The 26132-nt window shown below is 30.7% G+C and overlaps 3 protein-coding genes and 1 long non-coding RNA gene across 4 annotated transcripts; 3 read left to right on the forward strand and 1 right to left on the reverse strand.

Moving 5' to 3' along the window:
* Positions 1-263: 263 nt before the first annotated feature.
* On the forward strand, positions 264-734 carry LOC124913900. Its single transcript, XR_007096790.1, has 2 exons — positions 264-471; positions 550-734. It is a non-coding gene; the product is annotated as an uncharacterized LOC124913900 (long non-coding RNA).
* A 6668-nt stretch (positions 735-7402) lies between these two features.
* Positions 7403-10066, forward strand: LOC124915074 (purple acid phosphatase 15-like). Its single transcript, XM_047455723.1, has 5 exons — positions 7403-8191; positions 8310-8501; positions 8600-8933; positions 9012-9229; positions 9300-10066. The coding sequence occupies exons 1-5, from the start codon at positions 7942-7944 to the stop codon at positions 9947-9949; spliced, it is 1644 nt and encodes a 547-aa protein (XP_047311679.1). The 5' UTR covers positions 7403-7941; the 3' UTR covers positions 9950-10066.
* LOC124915075 (PLASMODESMATA CALLOSE-BINDING PROTEIN 3-like) lies at positions 9981-11398 on the reverse strand. Its single transcript, XM_047455724.1, has 3 exons — positions 11037-11398; positions 10906-10939; positions 9981-10434 (listed from the first exon to the last, which is right to left on the reverse strand). Exons 1-3 carry the CDS (start codon positions 11329-11331, stop codon positions 10221-10223), a joined length of 543 nt encoding a protein of 180 aa, XP_047311680.1. The 5' UTR covers positions 11332-11398; the 3' UTR covers positions 9981-10220.
* A 13569-nt stretch (positions 11399-24967) lies between these two features.
* LOC124916431 lies at positions 24968-26089 on the forward strand. Its single transcript, XM_047457146.1, has 3 exons — positions 24968-25586; positions 25681-25912; positions 25984-26089. Exons 1-3 carry the CDS (start codon positions 24968-24970, stop codon positions 26087-26089), a joined length of 957 nt encoding a protein of 318 aa, XP_047313102.1.
* Positions 26090-26132: the final 43 nt, after the last annotated feature.

The raw sequence follows: 26132 nt of genomic DNA on the forward strand, positions 1-26132 counted from the left end.
TTGTTAATTTGTTTTTCTCTCTGGATTTTATTTATGATAGATAATTTATTCATGTAAATTTTGATTTTAAACTTGGCTTGGCCTTTAGTGGGAAATGAGTCAACAATGGGCACGCAATAGAGCGACAAATATTATTTAACCCACTAGTAATTAAGTGGCCTTGTTGACTAGTGGTCTCTTCCACATTATATATAGTCTATATATATAATATATATTAAATTAATTCTTTCAATATCCTCATTCCTCGTAACGTGTGTGTATATAAATAGGATGCGAGTAAGTAATAATATTTCATTCACATAATAAATTATTATTATAAGTAAGGATCTGGATCATCAATGGCTTCTGTTACTACTACAAGGAAGAAGAGCAGTTTAATTGTACTTGTAATAATGGTGATAGTGGTGCTTCTCTCTTTTATTGCTATGGCGGCCAGAGAATTCCCTTCTTCTTCTTCTGATCATGCAGCTGGTAAATTCATTAATAATCCTTTATATGATTCTTTAGACCTTATTTGTGAATTCGGATTGTTGATGATAAAATTAACAGGTGAATTCGAAGTGGAGGGACGAGAACTGAGAATGGATAACCCATGGGGTCATGGTTATATTCATGATTGATTAATTATTGATGTTGTTTTTTATCACTTAATTATGCGTCTATGTGTTATGTATAATGTATAATAAGATAAAAGTTAATTGAATCAATAAATAAAAACGGGTTTTTGTTATGAACCTAAGTGATACAACCTAGACATCAAACAAACCAGGTTGAAAAAAGAAATTTGTTTGTAGAACGTGTTTAGCTATCTCATATTAATTCATCAAATATCTAGTACTTATCTTCTTTAACAATAGACTACAAATTACACTTCAAGCCCAAAAAATTACTGGCCATTAAGATATTTATTAACTATTTAGCTTCACTCTTATAAAAAAAAAATAAGTACATTTATTTTGATTTACCGAGGACATCTAAAAAAATTAAGCTTAACCTATATTCTTTTCAAACTACCCCAGATCAAACAATCTATTATCGTTGTAAATGTATGTGACGTTAAATATTTTTCCGACATATATTGATCCTTAACTTCTTAAATTTATGTGTCAGTAGTATAGAATTATGTATTCCACATTTTCCAAATTTAATTCCTCTTTATTCTATTATTTTCTAATAGGTCTTTTATTTATTGTGTTGATTTACCATTGGCAATCTTAAATACATAAATAACTGCTTAAATGCATTCATTTAAATATTAAAATTAATAGTTAAAAAACGTTTTTATTGGGTGCTTCATAAGCGCGATATAACTATGTACTTTTACGGAGCAACATTCTTCCTCTCCCGAGTTAGGACTTTGTTTTTGTATGCTTCGCTATTGTTTTATTTTGCAATGGTAAAATCCTTGTGGCACTTTTTTAATGTTTTGAAAAAATCTTATTTTGTGTGCGTGTGAAAGTAATATTTGTTAAAGTACTGTATAAGCACCATTCCCATGTCTGGACATCCTCTCTTTTGCAGACAATGTTTAATTAGAAAATCTATTTTATCCAACCAAATTAAATATATTAAAATCAATGGAGGAGCACTTACCAATTATTACTCTTATATGGACCACACATTAATTCAAACCAATTAAGATTTAAATTTGTCTTGCCAAACAATTAAGTTACCCTATCCTCTAATTAACACTACAAAAGTCATCTGTAGTTGTGCCAAACCAAAAAAAAAGACTGAAATGAGTTGAAATGAAATGTTGGGTGAAGAGTTTGAAAATATCTAAAATGATGATGCGTGAATATAATTATAAAATAAAAGAAAATGATGTGAGTGATATATATAAAATGAAGTCAAACATGCATGTTTACAATGAAAGTCTTGATTTTTTTTTGTAACTTAGGCCTTGTTTGGATTGGGGTTTTTGAAAAAATCTAGAGAGGGAAAAATGTAATAATTGGTGATGATTTTGAGAAGGTGATGATTATTTTTGGTAAAAAGACTTAAAGGGTATTGATATATATGAATAAAATAAAAAATAATAATTTAAAATAGAGGGTATTTTAGTATTTTGGTTAATGAAATGAGTGATTTGATTGTTGAGAAGTGATTGATTGGAAAATTGATTTGGGATGAGTTTTTTAAAAAATCTAAAGAGAACTTAATTATTAATTTGAGAAAGAGTCGTAGTTAATGTGGGGACCCGAATCATATCCACCACTCCATTCGCTATAATAATTAATTTGGGGGTCCAGAAAAGATATAAAATTTGCTGAATTGATAATTAATTAATATTTATTATATAACAAATAGGAGGTGAGTCATTAAGTGGGATCTAGTTAACTCGTAGTCATTCATATCTTTCCCCGCCAATTAAGAGAGAACTAATTTTTCTGTGTATAAATAAATAAGATGTGATTTATTATTATTATAAGGATCAATCAATAATGGGTTATAATACTACTAGGAAGCAGCAGCAGCAAATGGTTGTTGTGGCGATCATGATCATGATTCTGCTTCTCATCTCTCTTAATAATAATATTGCTACGACGGCAGCCAGAGAATTCCCTTCTTCTTCTTCTGCTGATCACACAGGTTATATATACTAATCTAATCTGATCAAATATATATAATAATTATTAGTTTATAAATAATTAACTTGGTTGAATTATTAAACAGGTCATGAGTTGAAGGGACGACGACGAGAACTAGTTTCAACGGCTGACCCATGGGGACACGGTTATCATCATGGTTGATGTAGCTAGCTTAGTTTTAGCTTAGCTAGCGTAATTCAATGTGTATTTCTTATATATATATTATATGTTAATGTATAATTATATAATCATCAGATCATGTTTCAATTAAGAATATATATGTTCCCTTGTCTGGGGTTAAAGTGGGGGTTTGCAGATCAGATCATTTAATTAGTCTCCAGCGGAATGAAAACTATGACATGTTTGGGGTCAAATAATTAGACCATCTTCAACCCTCAACACCATTTTCAACTCAAAAATGCAGTAAACATCACATCAAACAGTAATCCATCTCCAACCCAAAAACTCATTTCCAAACTCAAAATAATATTCTCAGAATATTCTTTTTTATACCAACTTTTTAACTTTATTAATATTATTTATATATTTATCAACTTTATAAATTTAACCCCAACCTATTCTTATTTGCTTATGAAAAAAAATTTAATTATAAATTAACAATTCATACACATAAATATAATTTAAATAAATAAATTATTAAATAATTAAATAAATTATATATAAATATAAAAAATTATATATTAAAGATTATAAATATATAAAATTAGAGAAATGTTTAATATAAAAATAAATAAAGAAATCCTTAATTAAAAGAAACACAAAAGTTGAACATGATTACATTTTATGCCTAATTGCAGTGATGAATAGTAGTACGCCAAATTTGCCGGCTTCTCTCTCCATATTTGTCGGATCTGCAAAATGCCGCTGGGATGCCGTAGGGTTGGAGCAAAATGGGCAACTCCAAACCTATTTTGCCGTAGAGTTGGAGATGGTCTTAGTAATATATTTATGCATGCTCGTTATACATATGAATTAATATACAAAATAAGTCTGTACCTCTTTCTTTCTTAATGTCTAAAGAGTCACGTGATTTCCATTAATACAACATGGACGTAAGAATAAGATTCCTTAATTTTGAGAGATAATTAATTCGCTTTAATTAGTTTTGTTAAAATATATAGATGATGCTTTCTGTAGAAAATATTACGTTATGGCAGCAATATCGATACGGAGTTGTTTTCATTTGTGAAGGTAGATTACATAAATATATATAGATAAGAACAAGAATATATATAGAGATTTTCCTCACTCACTGTCCAACCAAATCTCTGAGAATTTTAGAAGGCGCCCATTTATGATAGAGGCTCTTAAATAGGTTTGAATTTTGTCTCCTAATTTCTTTAAAAAAAAAAATCATTTTTAATTCATTATTTTCTTTTCCAATTTTAAAAACATGGAAAAACTTGTCATTCACTCATTTTATTTACATTGTCCCAATTTTTTTTCAAGCTCATTTAGGGATTTCAACCGGTTGATTAATTGTTTAATCGATTTTAATTAAGTCTACTTTTGTTTTATATTTATAAATCAGTTAACCGACCGGTATTTACCGATTCAGGTTTTATCGGTTCTGATCATTTAACTGGCCGGTCGTCGACTAACCATCAACCTATAATTCAAATTTTTTAATTAAATATTAAATTCATTATTGTCAACTCTAGTTGTCACTGAGAATTTAAGGCACTAATAGATATTTATAGATGAAAAAAAAATAAAGACATAATTTAGGTTAAATTATTAAAAATGAAGACAAACTCTCTTTTTCAAAACTTTTATTTGTCAGTCCTCCTGTTTCTATTCTATTATTTTCTATCCTTTTAAATTATAATTATTTTCTAAAAACAATTTTATAATTATTAATATATTTAATATTAAAAAAAATATAAATTATAAAATATATGTATAATTAATTTTTTACCGATTTACCGGTTAACCGACCGGTTGAAAAATACTTTATAACCAAAATCGTTAGAACCGGTTAACTGATATAAAGATCAAATTAATTTATTTATCAATTTTTCAGTTTTGTTGTTGTACAACCCTAATTCCATCCCAACTCTAATTCTTAGTATGATCCTATCAACCGACCTATATCTGATACCAAAGTTAAAAGTGTAATGGTTTGGTTGTTTAATTTGTACATCGAGATGTACAATCAAACAGTTAAAAAAATCTTAGACAATTAACTTCGATTTATTGATCATTTTGCTGTGGTGTTATAAGATCATAAAATAAAAATTAAAAAATACATAAAATGAACTTTTATAAACTTTTTTTTTATTCTATTAGAATTATAAACTAAAATAAATCTTCTCGTCTAGTTTAGCGGCAATAAGAGGTAGATATTAACCCTAAATTCTTAGGTATTAACCCTAAATTCTTGGGTTCGAGTTCGTCAGGCGTTATGCGCTTAGTTAAGTGTGTTTACGGACTACATATTTAATCTGTTATTTTTTAAACTACAATAAATCAAATAGTTGATTTTCTTTTTGTTAGGATCTAGGTCGCCGCTGGTGGACCGGGGGTTGGACCGGTTAGCGGTTCTCACTTAGTAGGGTGGTGGTTAATCCGGTTAGAGATTAACACCGGGGTTTCAATACTACACAACCTGTCACAAACCCTTGAACTAGGTTCAAGCGCGGAAGAGGTTTGCTTTCAAGTTGAAGCGGTACACGTGTATGATAGGCGGAATCGGTTTCGGATGATGGAGATTTGAAGAATGGTGGGTCGGTTTCGATTATCTGGATATTCGGTATGGTCAGTATGGAGTCGGTTTGGAGCGGTATGGTTAAGTTAGTCGGTTATGTAATGAAGCCAATAGAAAGTAAATAACACAACAGAGTTTTATGGATGTTCGGAGATAAAACTCCTACGTCACCCCTTCCTCTCGAAACCGCGAGAAGGATATTCACTAAGGAATACAAATACAATTCGATCGAGACTTATTTCCTGCTCGATAACACTCTTACAATTCACACTGAGATTGTAGCACACACACTTAGAATTTTGCACTTAGGCTTTCTTAGAATACCACACTGTTATCACTTGTAGTAAATGCACTTAGCTTTTGTTATCTCAATGTTTGTCTCACTTAGTAACTGCCTTAATGTCCCGCATTTACTCTTCTGCAACTGCCTCCTTTTATAGGTGAAATATGCCAACGGTCATATTTCGAAGCCTTGAATCTGATTGGCTGATCAGAGATGCAGTGATTCAGTGTTTCAGACCTGCGGTCTTCTCCTCAGACCTGACGGTCAATCTCAGACCTGGCATCCTGTTTCAGACCTGCCGGTCTGTAAAGCAAACCTGTTGGGTTTGTCTTTTACTCAATGTAGGCACTGTCTGCTTGGACAGTTGTCTGTACTTTGAAGATTTCCTTTCTGACTTATCCCGAAGTAGAAAGATCCGGTAGTACTGTTTTCTGCAGCCTACAGTCTTTCCTCAGACTTGCATGGATATGGAAGTATTCAGTCTGTTCCTTTGGTATCATTCTCAACAGATACCCAAAGTGTCTTCTTGTGCAGGTCGGCCTCTTGACTTGGCCTAGGTTGGCCGCTTGACTTGGCCGAATATCTTTTGATAGTGAAGTGACCGGGCTTATTCCGGTTATGTTTGTCTTGAGGATTGATCGGCTATTTGATGGATCTGGCTTTTAGGCTTTGGCCGATCCTTCCTCTGTGCGGTCACGTACCGAATACTCTTGATCGGTTTGGTAGCTTGACCGGTTCGGTTTCTTCAGTTGGTTTTCTTTTGTTCATCCGGTCCGGTTCTTTGTTCCTGCGTAGGAAGTTTGTTTAAGTTAGGTTTATTTGAACCGGTATGAATTTATCTAACACTTTTAATGTGTTAAAATCTTTTCTCAATAATTTATTTGATCAATTCACTTTTTTTCTATTTAATTTAGATTATTTCAGTTCAACCAAAATCTTATATAATTAAAGTGAATTCTTTAAAGATTGCTAAAACATTTTCTTATTTTTTATTTTCATTAATCACTCTTTCTCACTTCATTAATTAAAATATTTTTTATTTTAAAATTTTTTTTTATTATATATACTCAAAATCAATATCCATTAATACATTTTAAATAAACAAATTTTATTTAAATAACCCTAAACAACTTATTGAGATTAATTGGTTCATTTGAAAAATAAACACTTTAATATAAATTATTAAAAAAATATTATTTGATGAATTAAATTATTAAAAATAAATATATTGTGATAAAAATAAAATAAAATAGAAACAAAATTAATAATAATATTTTTTTTCTAAAATTAAAACTATATACAAAATTTAATTCAGCTTATAAACTTAAATAAATACAATTGTGTGATAAATTGTTATACAGTGAACAAAATAAATAAATAAAATCAAACATTCTTTATTTTTTTATTGAGTTTTTTAAATAATATCAATTTATTCAAATATTATTTTATTCATTTTATCTCAATCACATTAATCATATCATTCAATTCAATAATCAAACAAAAAATTACAATTTATTTTGATTTTCTTTTTATCATTATATATTAATAAATTTTAATAGTTTTTACCCAAAAAAACATAACTTTCTCAAAAGTATTCCTAATTATTAAAAAAAAAAGACACTATCAAACAAGACATTGTGCGTTTAACAAATAAGTTCGAATAGTTATGAGCAATTAAGAATGATATATACTCAGCATCTAAGCGGTTTATCGAATAAGTTTTTGAGAATAGCTAAATCAAACTAGCCCTATAGTTTACTATTTGAAAACCAAACAAGGCCTTACACAATTGAGCGAGAAATGTGCCAAAAACAATAGAGTTTTAAAGGGTCTTTCTTTCTTTCTTTCCCTCCATCCATCCATCCGTTCACAAGAAACGAGCCAACCTTAAGAAGGAGGAAAGATCCCATTATTGATTTTGTTTTCTCATCTTGAAAGATCTCGTCACGATTTTCTGAAAGAATCAAGTTTATCTCAGCCACGGCGCCGCCCGACGGCGAGTCCGCGACGGCAACGACACATTTTTCTTTCTTTGGGTTTTGTTTCTTGTTCTTGTTTTCTTTATAATTATTATTGTGATCAAGCAACCCCCCATTTCGACATGTTTCCACTTTTCTTTCTCCAAACCCTCTCCCCTTCCTTCTCCAGAACCACCCGTCGTCGTTTGTCCACGTGAAGATGTTATAAGCTAATATGCAGCAGCAGCAGCAGCAGCAGCACATACGCCTGTAGAAACCCACGCCACGCCACGCCACGCCACGTCGCACCTGCATTCGTTCTGCATTTTCTCCACATCTCCTTCTTCTTCTTCTTCTTGATCCTCCACCTAATATTTAGTCATGGTTTTGCCTCTTCTTCTTTTTCTTGTTCTAAATAATATTGCAGCTGCTCTTCAAACAATCCCCACAACTCTTGACGGCCCTTTTAAACCCGTCACGATCCCGCTAGACGATAGTTTCAGAGGAAGTGCCGTTGATTTGCCCGATACTGATCCCCGGGTTCAGAGGAATGTTAAGGGATTCGAGCCTGAACAAATATCTCTCGCTCTTTCTACAACTTATGACTCTGTTTGGATTTCATGGGTCACCGGTATAATTAATCATCCATCATTTCTATTTTCAATTACTTTTTTCTCAATCTTTTACTACTACTACTAGGGAGGGTTTTGTCATAAATTTGAATTCATTTGTTTTGTTTTGTTTTGCAGGAGAATTTCAAATCGGGATGTCTATAAAACCTTTAGATCCCAGCACTGTAGGAAGCATTGTTCATTTCGGAAGATCAAGAGATTGTCTGTCTAATGAGGCAAAGGGCAATTCTCTAATCTACAACCAACTTTATCCATTTAAAGGCCTTCAAAATTACACCTCCGGAATCATACACCATGTTCGTCTAACAGGTTTTTTATTTTTATTTTTATAATTTTCTTCTTCTTCAAGATTAATTATGAATTTGTCATCATCATTGAGGATGATCTGATCCCCTGTGTGATTGCAGGCCTTAAGGCTAAAACATTATATTATTATCGATGTGGCGATCCTTCTGTAGCAGCTATGAGCAAAGTTTATCATTTTACGACTATGCCTGAATCAAGTCCTGGAAGCTACCCTAGTAGAATTGCCATGGTTGGAGACCTGGGTCTTACTTACAACACGACATCCACGATCAGTCATTTGACAAGCAATAATCCTGATCTCGTCATCTTGGTTGGAGATGCAACCTATGCTAATTTATATCTGACTAATGGTACTGGAGCTGATTGTTACTCTTGCTCATTCCCACACTCTCCAATTCACGAAACCTATCAGCCTCGTTGGGATTACTGGGGAAGGTAAAAAAAACAAATTTAATGATTGAAACAAACAAACAGACAAAACTGTCATGATGTTCAACGTTTTTCGTGTCCCAGGTTTATGCAGCCTCTGTTGTCCAGAGTTCCAATAATGGCGGTGGAAGGAAACCATGAACACGAACAACAGGGTGGGGGCGTATCATTTGCAGCATACAACACCCGATTTGCATTCCCGTCTAAAGAAAGTGGTTCTTCCTCGACAATGTACTATTCCTTCGATGCTGGAGGCATACATTTCTTAATGCTCGGAGCCTACATCAACTATAACAAATCCGGTAACTAACAGTTATTTGATTATTTTCCAAATTAAGATTCTTTAATTAATTATAAATAAAATGATATCAGGGGATCAATACAAATGGGTGAAGAGAGACCTTGAGAAAGTAGACAGGAAAAGAACGCCATGGTTAGTGGCTAGTTGGCACCCACCTTGGTACAATAGCTACAAGGCACATTACAGAGAAGCAGAGTGCATGAAACTAGCCTTTGAAGATTTGTTGTATAAACATCGCGTCGATTTGGTGGTTAATGGACATGTACATGCTTACGAGAGATCGAACAGGGTCTATAACTATAAGCTGGATCCTTGTGGACCTGTGCATATAACAATTGGAGACGGTGGAAATAGGGAGAAAATGGCGATACCACACGCAGATGATCCGGATAACTGTCCCGATCCTTCTCGCTCGGTTGAAAAGATTATAGGTGGATTTTGTGCGTACAATTTCACGGTAGGCCCTGCAGCTGGAAAATTCTGTTGGGATAAGCAGCCCGATTTTAGTGCATATAGGGAAACCAGCTTTGGCCATGGAATTCTAGAGGTGAAGAACGATACGCATGCGCTGTGGACGTGGTATAGGAATAAGGACATGTACAAAATGGCTGGTGATCAGATTTATGTGATTAGGGATCCTCAAAGGTGCCCAGTTGTTGGTGGGAAGAGGAAGATAATTAGGAAACAGGGGATTGAGTTTGATCAATATTTCAGCAGCTAGTTGTTATATTTCTTTTCTTTTCTTTTCTTTGTTTTTAGTTTGAAGAATGTAAGAAAAAATGTATATATTTCAGGTTGGGTATATTATAAGGAGAACAATACTCTAGTAGAAATCGAATATAAATACTAATCAGTTCGTTTCCTAACTTGCAATAAATAAATATCAAAGGATGTAAGTTAATTAATATCTACCTACTAGAGATTGGACATTTCTGCTATGCATGCTTCATTGATGCCAAATTGGGGCATTAATGTTTCTTCTTTGATGATAATTAAGAAAGACAATGAAAAACCATCACCACCAAAATTGTGATTGAAGATGATGAAGGTGCAGAAGCACTGTTTGTGTCATCGTCGGGTCCTAGAGGAGGGGGTGTTGTCAATCCCATGAGCGGTGCAAGCAGCGTTGGCGGCGGCGGCGGCGCTGCTCCAAATCCTGGGATTGTAGGAGTCGTTCCTCCTCCTGAGGTTGTCGCTCCAGCAGTGCTGAAAATTTGGCAAAACCAATTCAAATTTTGGCAGCATGCAGATCCAATATTTTTTTTTTTTTTTTTTGGTTTTTTCAAGCAATTCCCGAGACAGTTACTAGTACTTCTTTTGTTTTCCCCTGGACACAACAATCAACTTTAAGGATATACACTAGCCGTTAGATGAAACCCATGAGAGAGCATATCTCCAACGGTCAAAAAGTAAAGTAAAAAACCAAAAGACAATCTGGACCAGATAGAGAATCAAACAGAGTATGAACGGCCCAGATGCGCTAGCTGTGTCATGCATTGAAACACGTGAAAAGCGTAAGAAAAAGTATTCATCGATTATTTTCTCGAAAATGCAAACAAAACAACGACCAAGGCAAGTAATCAAATGTAATTATTTGGTTTGATTGAAGAAAAAGAATGCTAATCAAAGATAGGCAAGTATATGATTATAAAAAATAAGATCAGGACGTGGGAATACCTTGGATTTGCGGGGAAGACACACGATCCGTAACCTAGACAATAAGGAGATGGAGGAGGAATATGTAATTAGTAAATAATTTGAAGGAGGATATATTAATTATTGAATAAAATTAATGGTTGGGGGCTGACTGGGATCGGTCTTGGCGAGGGTGGCGGAGCCGGAGAAGTCACAGGAGCCAGGGGCGTTGGACTTGCGTTGGTAATAGCTGTTGAAGGCGTAAGATGCGTGGGCCTGGATCGTGTTTGGCAAGTAGCATAGACCAGACGGTTGTATGGGCACACAATCGGCTCCTGACCCGCAGGCGTAGTCAATAGCCGTTTGCAGAGCCTGGTTGCTAGCTTCGCTTCTCACAACGCACCACGCCCCTTCCCCGCCGTGGATGGCTGCAGCTACCACCACCACCAGTACTAGCGCTGCCGCCATAGTACTTAGCCGGCCGAATGTTATAAATGTGCTGCTATCGGGTTTAGGGAAGTGAGTTGGTAAAGTTAACCGGGGGGCGGGGGGAAAGAGAAATAAAGCATATTCGATAGAGACCACTTATAAATAGTTTTCAATCTTCTCCTCTCTTCTTCCTTCGCCTTTTGCTTCGATTTATATATATATATATTTTATCAAAGTTTTCATTTATAATAAATTAAATAACAATTGGGCCCGATTCAGCATTCCCAAGACTCAAACTTTAAATTTGTAAAATTATAACAAAAATTGTTTTAATTAGTCTAAAATGGAATCAAGATGGTAGTGTCAAATATGTACTAACTTGTTTGGATGAATTTGAAGTCTTTCTTGTGATGTGTGACTACTTGGGAATGGCTAAAATTAAGAACATTGTGTTGAGACACTGGGATGAAGTATATATACTTAATACAAAAACAACAACAACATCAAACAACTAAATGAAAGAAAACAACTATTCAACCGAGTTGATCGAAAATGTCATTGACCTATGCATAACAATAATATTTATATAATTCAAAATCATTCTAATTTAGAATGAATGAATGACAAATTGTTTTTTTAGTAAGTTAAATGTAAAAATAACATGCTACAACGTACTATAATGGTTAGACTATTCCAAGACATTCACAAAAGAGAAATTAAACAGAAGAGTCAATGAGTTTGCCCTAGCACATGAACTTGCTCTTGGGCAGGTATGTCTAGGTTTTTTTTGTTATTTATTCAAGAAGGAAGCTGGTTTAACTCAATAATAAGGTAAAAATAAGAATGGATGTCATTGAGGTTATGAATTTGGGTTTTCACAACTTAATTATTTAAAATTGATTTTGTAATTAAGTTAAGTTAACTATGTTGAGTTTCAAAATTTAATTATTTTATTTGAAAAAGTCTCAGACAATTTTAATGATACGACATTATTATACTGTAATTTTTATTTTTCTGTTGAAAATAAATAAACATTTTACTTATGTAAATAAAATATTGCAGTCCACGTACATTCACAAAAATAATAAAAACAGGATATAAATGCATTCATGAAATTACATTAAAAAGAAAAATTACAAGCATGCATAGTACGTACAATCGAAGACAAACAAAACAGGACCAAACAGAAAAATTAGCCAATAATTCATATGAGAACATTAAGAAAGCATTCATGACTTTATCATGATACAATCAAAATATATGATAGATAGCCGAGTGACCTCAAGGCTCAATCGATAGCTTCTTACAATTATATGCATGATTTATATCAATCATGAATTGCAAGGTAATGGAGATCGGTAACACCTTCCTCGAATTGGCCAGGTATCATTAAAATCACAACAATAATAAAGATGGGTTGAGAAAGGGAATTCTTTGGCGCATGCCACAGCATGAAGCAGCATCATGAATATCGCTACAACCAAGATTAGGAGGAGGAGCCTTAAACTGCTGTTTTGCTGCTTCCCAATCCTATTCCTAGTAGTACAATTACCCATTTATCGATTGATCGATAGATGATATTGATCTTCCTTATAATAATAATTACTCAAATAATGCTTGCTAAACCTCCTATTTATATGTGGCAAATTATTAACGAGGAGTAGAGTGGACAAGGAGGACTGTAGAAGATAGGATCCGGGTCCCTCCCCACCCACCCATTAGGGGTGAGCATTGGATGGGTTAATCCAAAATCCAATCCGAACCAAATACAAATGGTTAAATTGGATTCACTATTTCGGTTTGGATTTAATTCGGATCGGATTAAATTCGGATCGAGTATATTTCGGATTGGATTCGGATTATCCAATATATCCAAAATAATTCTGATTAAAAAAATATATATATATATATATTTACCTAAATAAGAGAATATTTTTATTTTTTTTCTACAGTTTTCAGTTTTCACCTCTTTCTAGTTTCTACAGATCTGGCGAACACCGGCCCCTTTCTACAGATTCAAGATTCGACTGTCGACTGGCGATTGTGGAGACATCGGAAAACTTCTACTTCCTCGCCGGCGACTTCGCTAGTTCGCTCAACAGTCAAGTTCTTCTTTTACATATCCGGTTGATTCGTCTTCCTCATCGGAAACCTTTGCTAGGTCGTTCAATAGTCAAGACTCATCCGGTAAATGCTTCTTTTCTAGTCCTACTGGTAAGTGTAAAGAAATATTATTGTTTTCTCTACCCTTCTTAGCTCCACGAATTTGGGTCTTGTTTCAATTTTGTACTGATTACATTTCCAATTTCATGTCTTTAGATCTTCTATACAGGTCCTACTCCCCAATCTATAATACAGGGGACTATCAGAGTGACCAAAAATTCACCATCACGACCTATTCCCCAACTGGAGTCGTGAGTCTTCTTCTTTCCTCTCCTTCCTTAGATCTGCTGGTAGAACTTGAAAGTTTCATTATTTATAGCCTAGAGATGTATTGAGAGACTTAAGATGTAGTTTTATGTTTTGTTTTTACAAATTATTGTTTCTCATACACCTAACACATTGGCTGCTTATTATCTTAAATATATTCAACTTAACTTGAAATTTCAAGAATCTGCTACTGGTGCTCTACAAAGCTCTACTTTGTAGATAGGGTAGAAAGGCATGTTGAATGAATCTTTTCTAGCTTTTGACCGTAACAATTAATTAGTCTTTGACCAGTACCAGTTTGTTTTTGTTTCTTTATAAGAACTCGTTTCATTCAAAACTTGGGTTAAGTAGCAAAAGTTAAGTGCTATTAGCAGTTTATAAAGTCCTGAAACTAGGAAAAAGGAGTGAGACCTTTTACTTGGGAAAGGGGACTCCCTTTTCTATGTATGATTCAACTCATTGCATTGTTTCTTGACCGAGATTTTTGTATGCATTTATGCAAGAATTTTTTTTATTTTCTTTCTGTTTTCAAAATTCATCAATAAGTAACAAACTTGGCATGCCTTAGGTTCTAAATCCTCTAGTCATAACAGAACTCAGAAGTCTCCATCCATGGCTTTGAAATTCAATTGAAGCCCACTTGTCAGACGCATTCTCTATATTTGGAGTTAGTGAAATAAGTGATCTTAACCACAAGCCCACAACCCATATACATTTATCCACGAGCCTAACTACTACTAGTCAATGATCCTATTTGAAAATTTGATATTTTAGAGGTGCAGGAACATCATTTATCCATTCATATTACTATTATTATTATTTTTATTCTCCAAATACTTTTACTGATCAACTGTTATTTTGCCTAATGTCTATACAGATATTATCGAATCGGTTGGTTGAATCTCCTCCAGGAGAAGAGGCATGGCTGATTTGTATTCCTGGTCTTGCAAAAGGTTGTTTGTCTCCATTCTTTTTCATCTAATTCAATGTTGAGATTAATTAGGTGGAAGATAACCAATTTCAAATAAGTCCTGACCAATGGAATTTGATGTTCGATTTTAGGAGTTATATGAACGGATTCGTGTGGCACAATTTGGGAGTTATCTGACTGAAGGAGGATACCAAAGCAAACAAAGTTGCGACCCTTTCCTAATTTCTGCTCGAATTTTCGTTACAAGATGTCACTAATTTCTGAAGAGTCGATGAGTGTCACAAATAATATGAGTAATGATGCTTCTGGTTCTACAAATTCAATGACGCAAAGGAAAAAAATGAAACCAAGATCTGATGTTTGGATGCATTATGAAAGATTTGTAAATGATGACGGAAATGAGATGGCTAGGTGCATGCACTGTAAGAAGGTTTACAATGCACAATCGAGAAATGGAACAACTACTCTAAAACAACATTTAAATAGTTGTCCAGAAAATCCTTTGAAAGGGAAGGGTACTCCTCCGGCATGGAAATTTGATCAAGATGGAGCACGCAAAAGTTTGGCCCGTATGATTATCATAGACGAACTTCCTTTTTCCTTTGTAGATGGTGAAGGATTTAGACAGTTCATGTCATACACTTGTCCTAAGTTTCTTATTCCATCTCGATGGACAGTGGCTAGAGATTGTTATGATTTGTACATTATTGAGAAGCTGAAACTAATGACTTATTTCAAGAACAATGATCAAAGGGTTTCAATTACCACCGACACTTGGACTTCAAATCAAAAGGTGAATTATTTGTGTATAACTGGTCATTTTATTGATATTGATTGGATGTTAAAGAAAAGAATACTATGTTTCTGTCCAATTTCAAGTCACTCCGGCGAGTCAATTGGTAAAACGGTGGAGAAATGTTTAATTGATTGGGGCATTGATAGGATATTCACCGTAACTGTCGATAATGCTAGTTCTAACGATACCGCAGTGGCATATTTGAAGAAAACTTTTACAAACTGGGGAACTAACATTTTAGAAGGAAAATTGATGCACATGCGATGTATTGCCCACATTGTCAACTTAATAGTTACTGATGGCTTAAAAGAAGTTGATGATTCTATAAGTCGAATTAGAGGTGCAGTACGATATGTGCGTCAATCTCCATCAAGACTGGCTAAATTTAAACAATTTGCCGAACTAGAAAAGGTGCAATCAAAAAGATGGCTTTGTTTAGATGTATCAACTCGCTGGAATTCGACTTATTTGATGTTGGACACTGCTCAAAAATTTGAAAGGGTGTTTGATAGGTATAAAAGAGAAGATGCTACTCTTTTTTTTGACCTTGATAATGGGGCTGGAATGCCAAATGTTGATGATTGGACATATAGTCGGGCATTTTGTTTCATGTTGAAACATTTCTATGAGCTTACTCTACGAGTATCGGGTTCTGCATATGTGACTTGCAATAGTTTTCTAAATGAGATTAGTACGGTTCATTGCATATTGCAAGATTGTGAAATGAGTGATGATTGTCATATACGCGATATGGCGAAGAGGATGAAAATGAAATATGACAAGTATTGGGGAGACATAGAAAAGATGAATAAGTTGATTTTTATCTCTGCTATAATTGATCCCCGACAAAAGATGGATTATGTCGATTTTGTTTTAAAAGAAATGTACGGTGAAGTCATTGGAGTAAGAATGAGCATACAAGTGAAACAAGCTATTTACGAATTATACAACGGATACAAAGATGCATTGAATTCATCCAATGATACAAGTGAAAGAGGACAAGTAAGTGAATTGGTATCGACGTCAACACCAATGAAAGATACTATGACGATGCGTTACAAAAGGCACAAAATGGAAACCGGGAGTGAAGAAACAAAGTCAGAGTTAGACAAGTTTTTAAATGAAGATACTGAAAAAGATGTTGATGGATTTCATGTTTTGGGATGGTGGAAAATTAATTATCATAGATTTCCTATCCTTTCACAAATGGCCCGTGATGTATTAGCTGTTCCAATTTCCACCGTTGCTTCAGAGTCTGCATTTAGTACTGGCGGAAGAGTTTTAAATGTGTATAGAAGCTCACTTACTCCAAGAATTGTTCAAAGTCTAATATGCGCTCAAGATTGGCTTCGTGCATCTCCATCTCTTGAAGACATTGCTGAAGAGATAGATAACATGGAAAAATTAGATAACGGTATTATATTATTCTATTTATAAGATTTTATAATATTTATGTTTTTACTTTATATAATTTAATTTGTTTCATTTTACAGATTTGTCAGAATTACTTATTGATTCGACGATAATGGAAATGTGATAATCGTCAAATCACAAATGAAGTCAAATAAAGTTGCAGGTATATATAAATTGAAACGTTGTCATTCTTTTTGTTAAATAGTTTTTATTTGGTTTAAACTAATTGTTTTAGAGCAACTTTTATATTGATTATGTCACAGATCGATCGAAGAGATTGTTAATCTATTTTAATTCATTTGGTGGGATGAAATACTCTTTTGAGATATTTCTTGATGAAGTGAAACTTCTACTTCATGATGTTATTGTTGAGTTTACCTTTTAAGAGATTGTTGATAATGTTGATAAAGAGATTGTTAATCTATTTTAATTTCGGTGGGATGAAATCAACTTTTGAGATATTTCTTGATGAAGTGAAACTTCTCCTTGATGATGTTATTGTTGAATTTACTTTTTTAAGTTTGTAAATTTGATTTGGATTAAGATTTGTTTAGTTAATTGTGTATTTGTTTTTATTGTTTTTTCTTTTAATTGATTTGTTTTTATTAAGAAAGTTTTTCAATTATTATTAGATTTTTTTAATGAAAATAGAAAAATTGAGATTTTTTATTGTTAATATGATCTACAGGTATGATGTTTAGGATTTATTAAACTATGAATGATCAATTAATAAAGTTGGATGTAAAAAATATGTCAAATTCAGTAAAATTTTAATTTTTTAAGATATTTTAATTATAATATTTAATTAAATATTTAACTCTTATATTTTATTTGGTATGAATGATAAAAACTTCTTTAATTAAATTAGTAAAAAAAATTTGTCGAATATATAAAAATAAATAAATATAAACTTATATATATATATATAACATACTTAATTCACTTTTTCATTTTTTTATTATTTATAAATAAAATTAGTGAATTATAGAATAAAAATTATTATTGAATAATATTAAGTTGAAACTTAACAAAAAAATATGAATATTATTTAGTTTGGATTGTCCAAACCATATCCAATCCAATCCGTATCCAATCCGTATTAATTAGGAAAATGGATTGGATTATGGATTGGACAAATTTAATTTGGTTCTATTATGGATTGGGTAAAACGGATTGGTTTTACCCAAATGCTCAGCCCTACCACCCATGACCCATATTATTAACGGTCCTATGCTCCCACCGTTGATCTTGACTCTTGACTTTTTTTTATTGCAAATTATTTATTTATTTTTTATAATTCTAGGTATAGATATATAAATAATTAACATGACTAGCTTGTAGCCGGCCGGTTATGTCAAATATAATTGTTACATCAGATGATCTATAAATTTTAATTAAACATTATTTGTTCCTTAAACATGATTTTAAATAAAGAGTTATATATATATATATATATATATATATATTATTCAAAACATTTATTTTTATCCATACAACTTAGAGTCTGAGAATAGACAATTAGCCACTTAAACAGGGCACAGAGGAGGAAGCCAACATATATAGAACACATGATGATCTTATTCACTTATTATACATAATATATATATATATATATATATATATATATATATATATATATATATATATATATATATATATATATATATAATAGATAAAAATAAAAGACAAGACATAGTGTTAAAGTGTTGTTTCTATATTAATTAAAAAATAAAAGACAAGACATAAGGTTAAGGTGTTATTTCTATATTAATTAACCATAATTGTCGCGAAAATAATCGTGACCTTTATCCCATTCGCTATCAGCTGTTTGATCATCAACAAGTTAATAAAAAAAACTAAATTAAATACAAAGTGGTTCACACAATCAAAATTAAGTAAATGAGTTCACAATTTTGTTTCCATATAAATTGATGAGGAGGTGAAAATAATTCATTAATAAATTATTACCGCCGTCTGGATGAATTCTGGCTTTCACAGCATTAAGAGAGAAGCAGCAATAATATCATTATCGCTACAATGAGATTAAGACTAGATTTCCGATGCTTCTTAATCCTAATCCTTGTAGAAGAATCCATTGATCGATCGATAGATGATCTTCGTTGTAACGGGAATCAATATTTGTTCAAAGCTAATATTGCTTCTTCAAACCCAATGAATTCACCTCCTTTTTATAATAAATATTATATATAACCACCACGAGGCCACCTTCTAATTATTTCAAAGTAAATTTAATATTGGTGGTGGGGGAAATGAATAGATTATAATTTGTTTATTTAAATTAATTGTGATCTATTTAAAATATGGTGATTTTTAAGAGATTGAGTTTTGTTTTAGCTTTGCGGTGGCATAACAGCATCGTCAAAGAGTTCAAATCCGACGGTTAATATATTGTCGCCGGAAGTAGCAAAGGTTTTAGCAACAGCCTAAAATAACTCCACTATAATTAAAATAAGCGTCACTAAATCTATTTTCTTTTAAGCGACATTTTTTTTTTTTTTTCAAAAAATATAAGAATATGAAGTTCAGTTTATGGTCTCATGGAAATCAATTGAATTTGGATTCAGGATGTGTTTTTAGCTATTCTTTTCCATCATTTATTTTTGCAATTTTTTTACATTAAAATTCTTTTCTTCTATCACAATTCATTTATATTTTATACGATGATCTAAGAAACGATAAAATTTCTCCACAGGTTCATAACAAAAATAGTCATTTACAACGCTGTAAATTAGTGAGTATATTACAGTGAGAAGAGTAATAATCTTAGTTTATAAAATGTATATAAGCACTTTTTTATACTTTTAGCGACGCTTAATTTATACATTCTTCTCGCTTGTGATTACCTACTCAAGTTTAATCGTTTAAAAATTCATTTATGTTAAGCAATATATAATTCTTATGAGTACAAAGGAAGAAACTTTTTTTATAATATATATTTATATTTATTAAAATTATTTTACTTACAATGACATCATTGGTTTTGTTTATGTTTTTTACATCTTTGAAATTGGTACTAGTTAAAAATAATAATATTAAAAATGGCTATTTTTTAACAAATTGCAAAAAAAAAAAATTATGCATAGAAGAATTATAGAAATTTGGAGAAGATCATAGATGAGAAATACGAATAAATTGACTAAATAAAATTTAATAATATAATAAATTTGTTGTGCTCAAGTTGGCCACACCTTTATATATAGATACTAAGAATTATTATACAAAAATTGGATAGGTGATAATAAGATGCAACAAAACTTTAATAATCATGCACTAGATGTTAAAGTGAGTAAAAAATATAAGAACAAATTTAAGTTTAGTAATAGAGTTCAGAAGTTGATTCACAAGATTATTTTAAGTCTTAACTGATTTTCAAGTTGGAATACTTTAGTTAATATTTCTACTAAATTTTCAAGTATCATATCAATTCTTATTCATTTATACAATCAATTAATCTAAAATTAATACTTATTTTGTAATCAACTCAGCCGCAAAATAAACACTGATCTCTATTCAAGACGAGTTTGTAAACCTTATCCTATGAGAAATTCAATTATATGGCGGAGTTTTTTTTCATTTTAATTGGACAATTGAAGAATCTAATTATTTACAGTAGCAAAATGTCTCTTTTGAATAAGATTGTATCATTGTTGTATTATGGGTAAAACTGTAATGTTCTATATATATAATTTACTTTCTCAAAATCTATCTATCTTGGGACATGAATATGCAGCAGACTTTCAAGGTTTTTTTTACTATCTATCTGGGATTTATAATTTATGTTTTAATGTATTCCTATATACTTTGCAACTTATTATTACTTTTATCACTGTTCCAATTAAAATATTTATGAGTGACTCTTCGGAAACTGAAACTAATTAAATCTTATCAGTCATGATTCGAAAGATAATAGTAACCCTAATCCCATCATCAAAATAGCTGGTTTGATATTAGTTTTTTTTAAACCAAAAATCTAATATTTTATATTTTTTAATTCATTCATCATCTCACTCCTTTTATCTATCAAAATATCTTTTATTTAATATATTTTTTCTCAATTTTTAATTTCACCTTTTAATACATAAAATAATCATTAAACTTTCAAAAATATTTTTTTAAAAGTAAAATCAAATAAACATTTTATCCAAAATTCAGTTAAAATCCAAAATAAAATAATAATATATAATGATAAAATAATTATATTTTAAATTAATTAATAATATTATCTAAAAATCTGAACAAAACAAAATCATCATTAGTGATTTGGTTTGTCAGGCATACGGTGATGATGCTTGCACTTGAGTAAGCAAACAGAAGAAGAAGAAAAGATAAAAACACATGAATTATGATGTTATTCACTTATTATACATATAACATAATAATATATAATAGATAAAAAATACATTAAGACAAAGTGTTTTTCTATAAGGTGTTGTTTCTACATTAATTAAGCATGATGATGATCTTATTCACTTATTATAGCTATAACACAATAATATATAGTAGATAAAAAGACATTAAGACAAAGTGTTTTAATTTATAAGGTGTTGTTTCTACATTAATTAAGCATGATTGCCCAAATAAACGTGACCCTTATCCCATTGGTTATCACCTGTTTGATAAATCAACAAGTTAAAAATAATTAAACTAAATCATTTATCTTTACATATGAATTGAATTGATGAGGAGGTAAAAATAATGAATTAATAAATAATTATTACCTCGAGGTGAAGAGTAAAAAGAAGAAGGAAAATTTCTGGCTGCGACGGCGTTGAGAGAGAGAAGCAGCAATATCATGATCATGATCGCTACAATGATCTGCTGCTGCTGCTTCCTAATCCTAATCCTAATCCTAGTTGAAGAATCCATATCATATGATCTTCGTTAGTTATACGGACGGGATTGCTACTTCAAACCCAATGAATTCACTTCCTTTTTATAATACTATATATCTAATTTCAAAGCAAATTTAATGTCTAGTCTAGTCTTGGTAGTTGGGAGAATGAATTGAAGAGATTTTTAGAACTTGTTTGGTTTGCTTGGGTTTATTTAAATAAATTATGATTTACTTAAAAATATATTGAGTTTTTTATTTTTTTTAATTTTAAAAAAAATGTATTAATATATAATAATTAAATAATTGAAAAATAAAAACCATTTTAAGTAATGAATTGAGGATTTGATTAATAATAATTTTTTAAAAATATTTTTTTTTAATATATAAATTTTAAGTAAAAATCTTGGCATAAGTATAACCCACAACCAAGTTATGGTCAAATAAACCAGTCCGAGGACTTTTTAGGCATCTGTCAATTCGTCAAAAAGTTTAGTTTAGACTCAGCTTTGTTTGTTTATTCATTTTTTTTTTAGGATTTTCAAATCCTACGGTTAATTTATATTTATAAAAATGTAAATATAATTTGTTTATTCATTTTTTTCACTATAAAAATGTAATATAATTTTGCATAAGTATTCAAAGAGCTCAAATCCGACGGTTAATATATTGTTGCGAAAGTAGCAAAAGGTTTTAGCAACCGCCTAAAATAACTCCAGAACTAATATGGATTTAAAAAAATAATAATAAGGGTTGGTTTTACAAATAGATATAACACTATTTATTTTTTAACATAATATTTGTTATATTTACTATTAAGATAAATTTACATTCTTATATAATTTAGCATAGAATAGTAACTAGTCTCTCTAATTAATTTTATATTATTTAATTTTTAATTTATCAATATAAATCCTTTATTAATATTATATATAATTTATTAAAATACTTTATTTAGTTTTAATAATATTATTATATATAATCAATTTTTAATATATTTTTTAAATAGTTTAATATTTTAGTTAAAAAATAATTATTTATTTTTATAACAATAATTTTCTTAATTTTTTTTTTATATTTACTTATATTATAAATAATATTGTTTATTTTATTACAATTATTAATAATATTTAAATTAAATAAATATAATTTATAATTTATATTATAATTAATTTTTTAAATTTTAATTAAACTTATATTAATTATTAAATAATAACAGTACAATAATTTATAATGTAAGTAAATATAAAAATAATAATAATAATAATTTTAAATTTATATTTATACAACTTATATTACATTTTTATATTATATATTAAATACAAAATTATAAATCATATATATCATTTCTTATAATTTATATCAAACATCAATAATCATATATAACTTATACTACTCTATATTATTTATATGTGTGAATCTTTGCAACAAGAATTCTCTCTAATTCTTACAACGAGCTTTGTTTATGTCTTTCGATATCTATCGAATTGGTATGGTTAAAAGAAATAATAATAAATAAAAAATTATGCACGGAGGAATTATAAAAATTTGGAAAAGTTCATAGATGAGAAATACTGACAAATTGACTGAATAAAATTTAAGTATATGATAAATGTGTTGGGCTCAAGTTGGCCACACCTGAATATATAGATAAAATTGGATAGATGGTAATAAGATGCAACAAAACTTTACTTGATTCACAAGATTATTTGAAGTCTGTAATTGATTTTTAATTTGGAATACTTTAGTTAATATTTGAATTTTATTTGTACTCATACCAATTCTTACTCATTTAGACAATCAATTAATCTAAAATTAATACTTATTTTGTAATCAACTCAGCCTCCAAATAAGCACTAATCTCTTATTGTTCAAGAACAAGACGAGTTTGTAAACCTTGTCTTTTGAGAAATCCAATTATATGGGGAGTATTTTTTCCTATTAATTGGACAATTGAAGAACCTAATTATAATTTACATTAGCAAAATGTCTCCAAGAATAAGATTGTATCATTGTTGTATTATGGGTAAAAAGTGTAAGGTTCCTTCTGTATATAATTTACTTTCTCAAAATCCATCTATCTGGGGACATGAATATGCAGCCGACTTTCAAGATTTTTTTTCTTCTTATTTTACAACATTAATGATATCATTGTATATATAACAGATGACCCATATTAAAGACATATCAGTGTGATAGTAATTAATTAGTAGTGTCGGTTAATAATAACATATATGTTTTAGCTCATATTTATTTATAATTTATGTTTTATTGAGTGAGTCTTATTGTATTCTTATATACTTTGCAACTTATTATTACTTATATCATTATTCCAATTAATTAGATATTTATGAGTGACTCTTCGAGTAAACTGAAACTAATTAAATCATCATCAATGTAGCATATTTGATATTATTTATTTACCCAAAAATCCAATATTTTTTTATTTTTTAATTTATTAATTGCATTACTCATTTTATCTATCAAAATATTTTTTATTTAATATTTTTTTTTATTTTTCAATTGCATCTGTTTATAACATAAAATAATCACTATTAATGTAGGACGGCAGCAATAGACCATTCACACAAAGCATAAAAAAAAATAATCAGAAACTATGTTTCATCCTTGATTAGTTTACGTTATATGTAACCCACTAAACTATATTAATTTTATTTAATAGTAAATAAAATATAATTATTTTAATTAATAAAATAAGAATACTAATTGTAGATATGGTATTAGTATATAGTTTAGTTAACTTATATTGTGATTATCGTTTGATGGGTAGTAAGACCAATGCATCTTGTGATTGTAATAATTTGTGCATTATTTTAATAATTTTATTTAGTATAAAATTAAAAAAGTATATATTTTTTTATAAAGAAATTTGAAATATAATAATAAAATAATTAATTATTAAAATTAAATAAATAAAATAATATTTAATTATTTAATTACATATTCCAAATAGATTATTCAAAATTCTGGACAAAACAAAATCATCATATTGATTTGTCAGGCATGGTGATGTGCTCGCACTAGAGTAAGCAAACAGAAGAAAACCTTCATCTCTCTCATTGTTCTTCGAACAGAAGAAGAAGAAGAAAGACTCTCCCCTCCTAACATTTCGTCTTCTTCTTTGAAAAGTTTATCTTTTTTTTGTGCTGATCATTCGGTAAAACACGATTTATTTTCTGTAACCCTATTTCACAACTATTTAGGGTTCCAAGTTGTTGGAAACTTGTTCTCAATGGATGCAGATATCTCTCGATGGATCGTGGAGTTTCTAGTCACAACAAATATTAGTGATATAACTTTGAAGAAGGTTATTGATCTCGTTCTCCCTGTCAACGTCGTCGACCCCAGCTTAAAGAAGGCCATGCTTATTCGAGCCATCGTCTCGGAGATATCCAAATCTGCCGGCGTGGCTTCTCATAAAATGTTGGAGCTGATGGAAGAACTGGTGGATTTAGAGCCGCCTTCTCATGCCCTCCAGACGGCATATTGCGATGTGGCCGTGGATGTCACGGTCAACATGCTGAAACAAAGTGAGGAGAAATACATTGAATCCGTCAATGTATTGTGGAAGACAAAAATTGAATCAATGATTAATAACTCTAATGGGCTCGTTTGTGAGGACCTACTGGAATGGAAACATGTAATGGAGGCATCCTTATTGGACGGTACCTGCAGTCATCTTTGTGAAGATGATCCTTTGAAGATATTAAGAGACAGTAATTACGAGTCTCTAAAGTCTCTAAGGGATTATATTAACGAAGTCCGGTCCAACATGGGTCCTTCATTTCTTCAAAGAGTGGCCCAGATGGAAGGTATTCAACAACTCTTACAAGGGATTGAGATCTCTGCAGGTATAATAGAACAATATTCTTGTATATATATATTGAAATTGTTTGGAGATTTTATTACATTAGTTTAAATATGCATATTATGTATGATTCACAGATGAGAGGAATAGGAATGATGGTTGTGATAAAAAGAAAACAATTGAAGTAATAAATTTAGAAGATAATGATGAGGAGGATGAGACAAATAAGAAAATTATTAATGATACAACAAAGAAGGGTGAATCTTCTCTTCCCACCTTGAAGAGGAAAGGTGGGAGTTCGAGTATTAGAAGAAGAAGGAAATTTTGGAGTAATTTGGAAGAAGACACTCTCCGAGATGGTGTTAAAAAGTATGTATTTTTTGTATTTTTGATTCTTATAATACTTTATACTGATCGAATTATTCTTGTTTCTTATAAAGATTTGGGCATGGGAATTGGAAGTCTATCTTGGAACATTACAAAGATATTTTTGAAGAGAGGACTGAGGTTGATTTGAAGGACAAATGGAGAAACATGATGAGGTGAGTAAACCAACCCTATTAGGAGTTGGATTAGAATGTGCTTCACA

Source organism: Impatiens glandulifera, chromosome 9 (assembly GCF_907164915.1).
Source record: "Impatiens glandulifera chromosome 9, dImpGla2.1, whole genome shotgun sequence".
Classification (NCBI taxonomy): domain Eukaryota; kingdom Viridiplantae; phylum Streptophyta; class Magnoliopsida; order Ericales; family Balsaminaceae; genus Impatiens; species Impatiens glandulifera.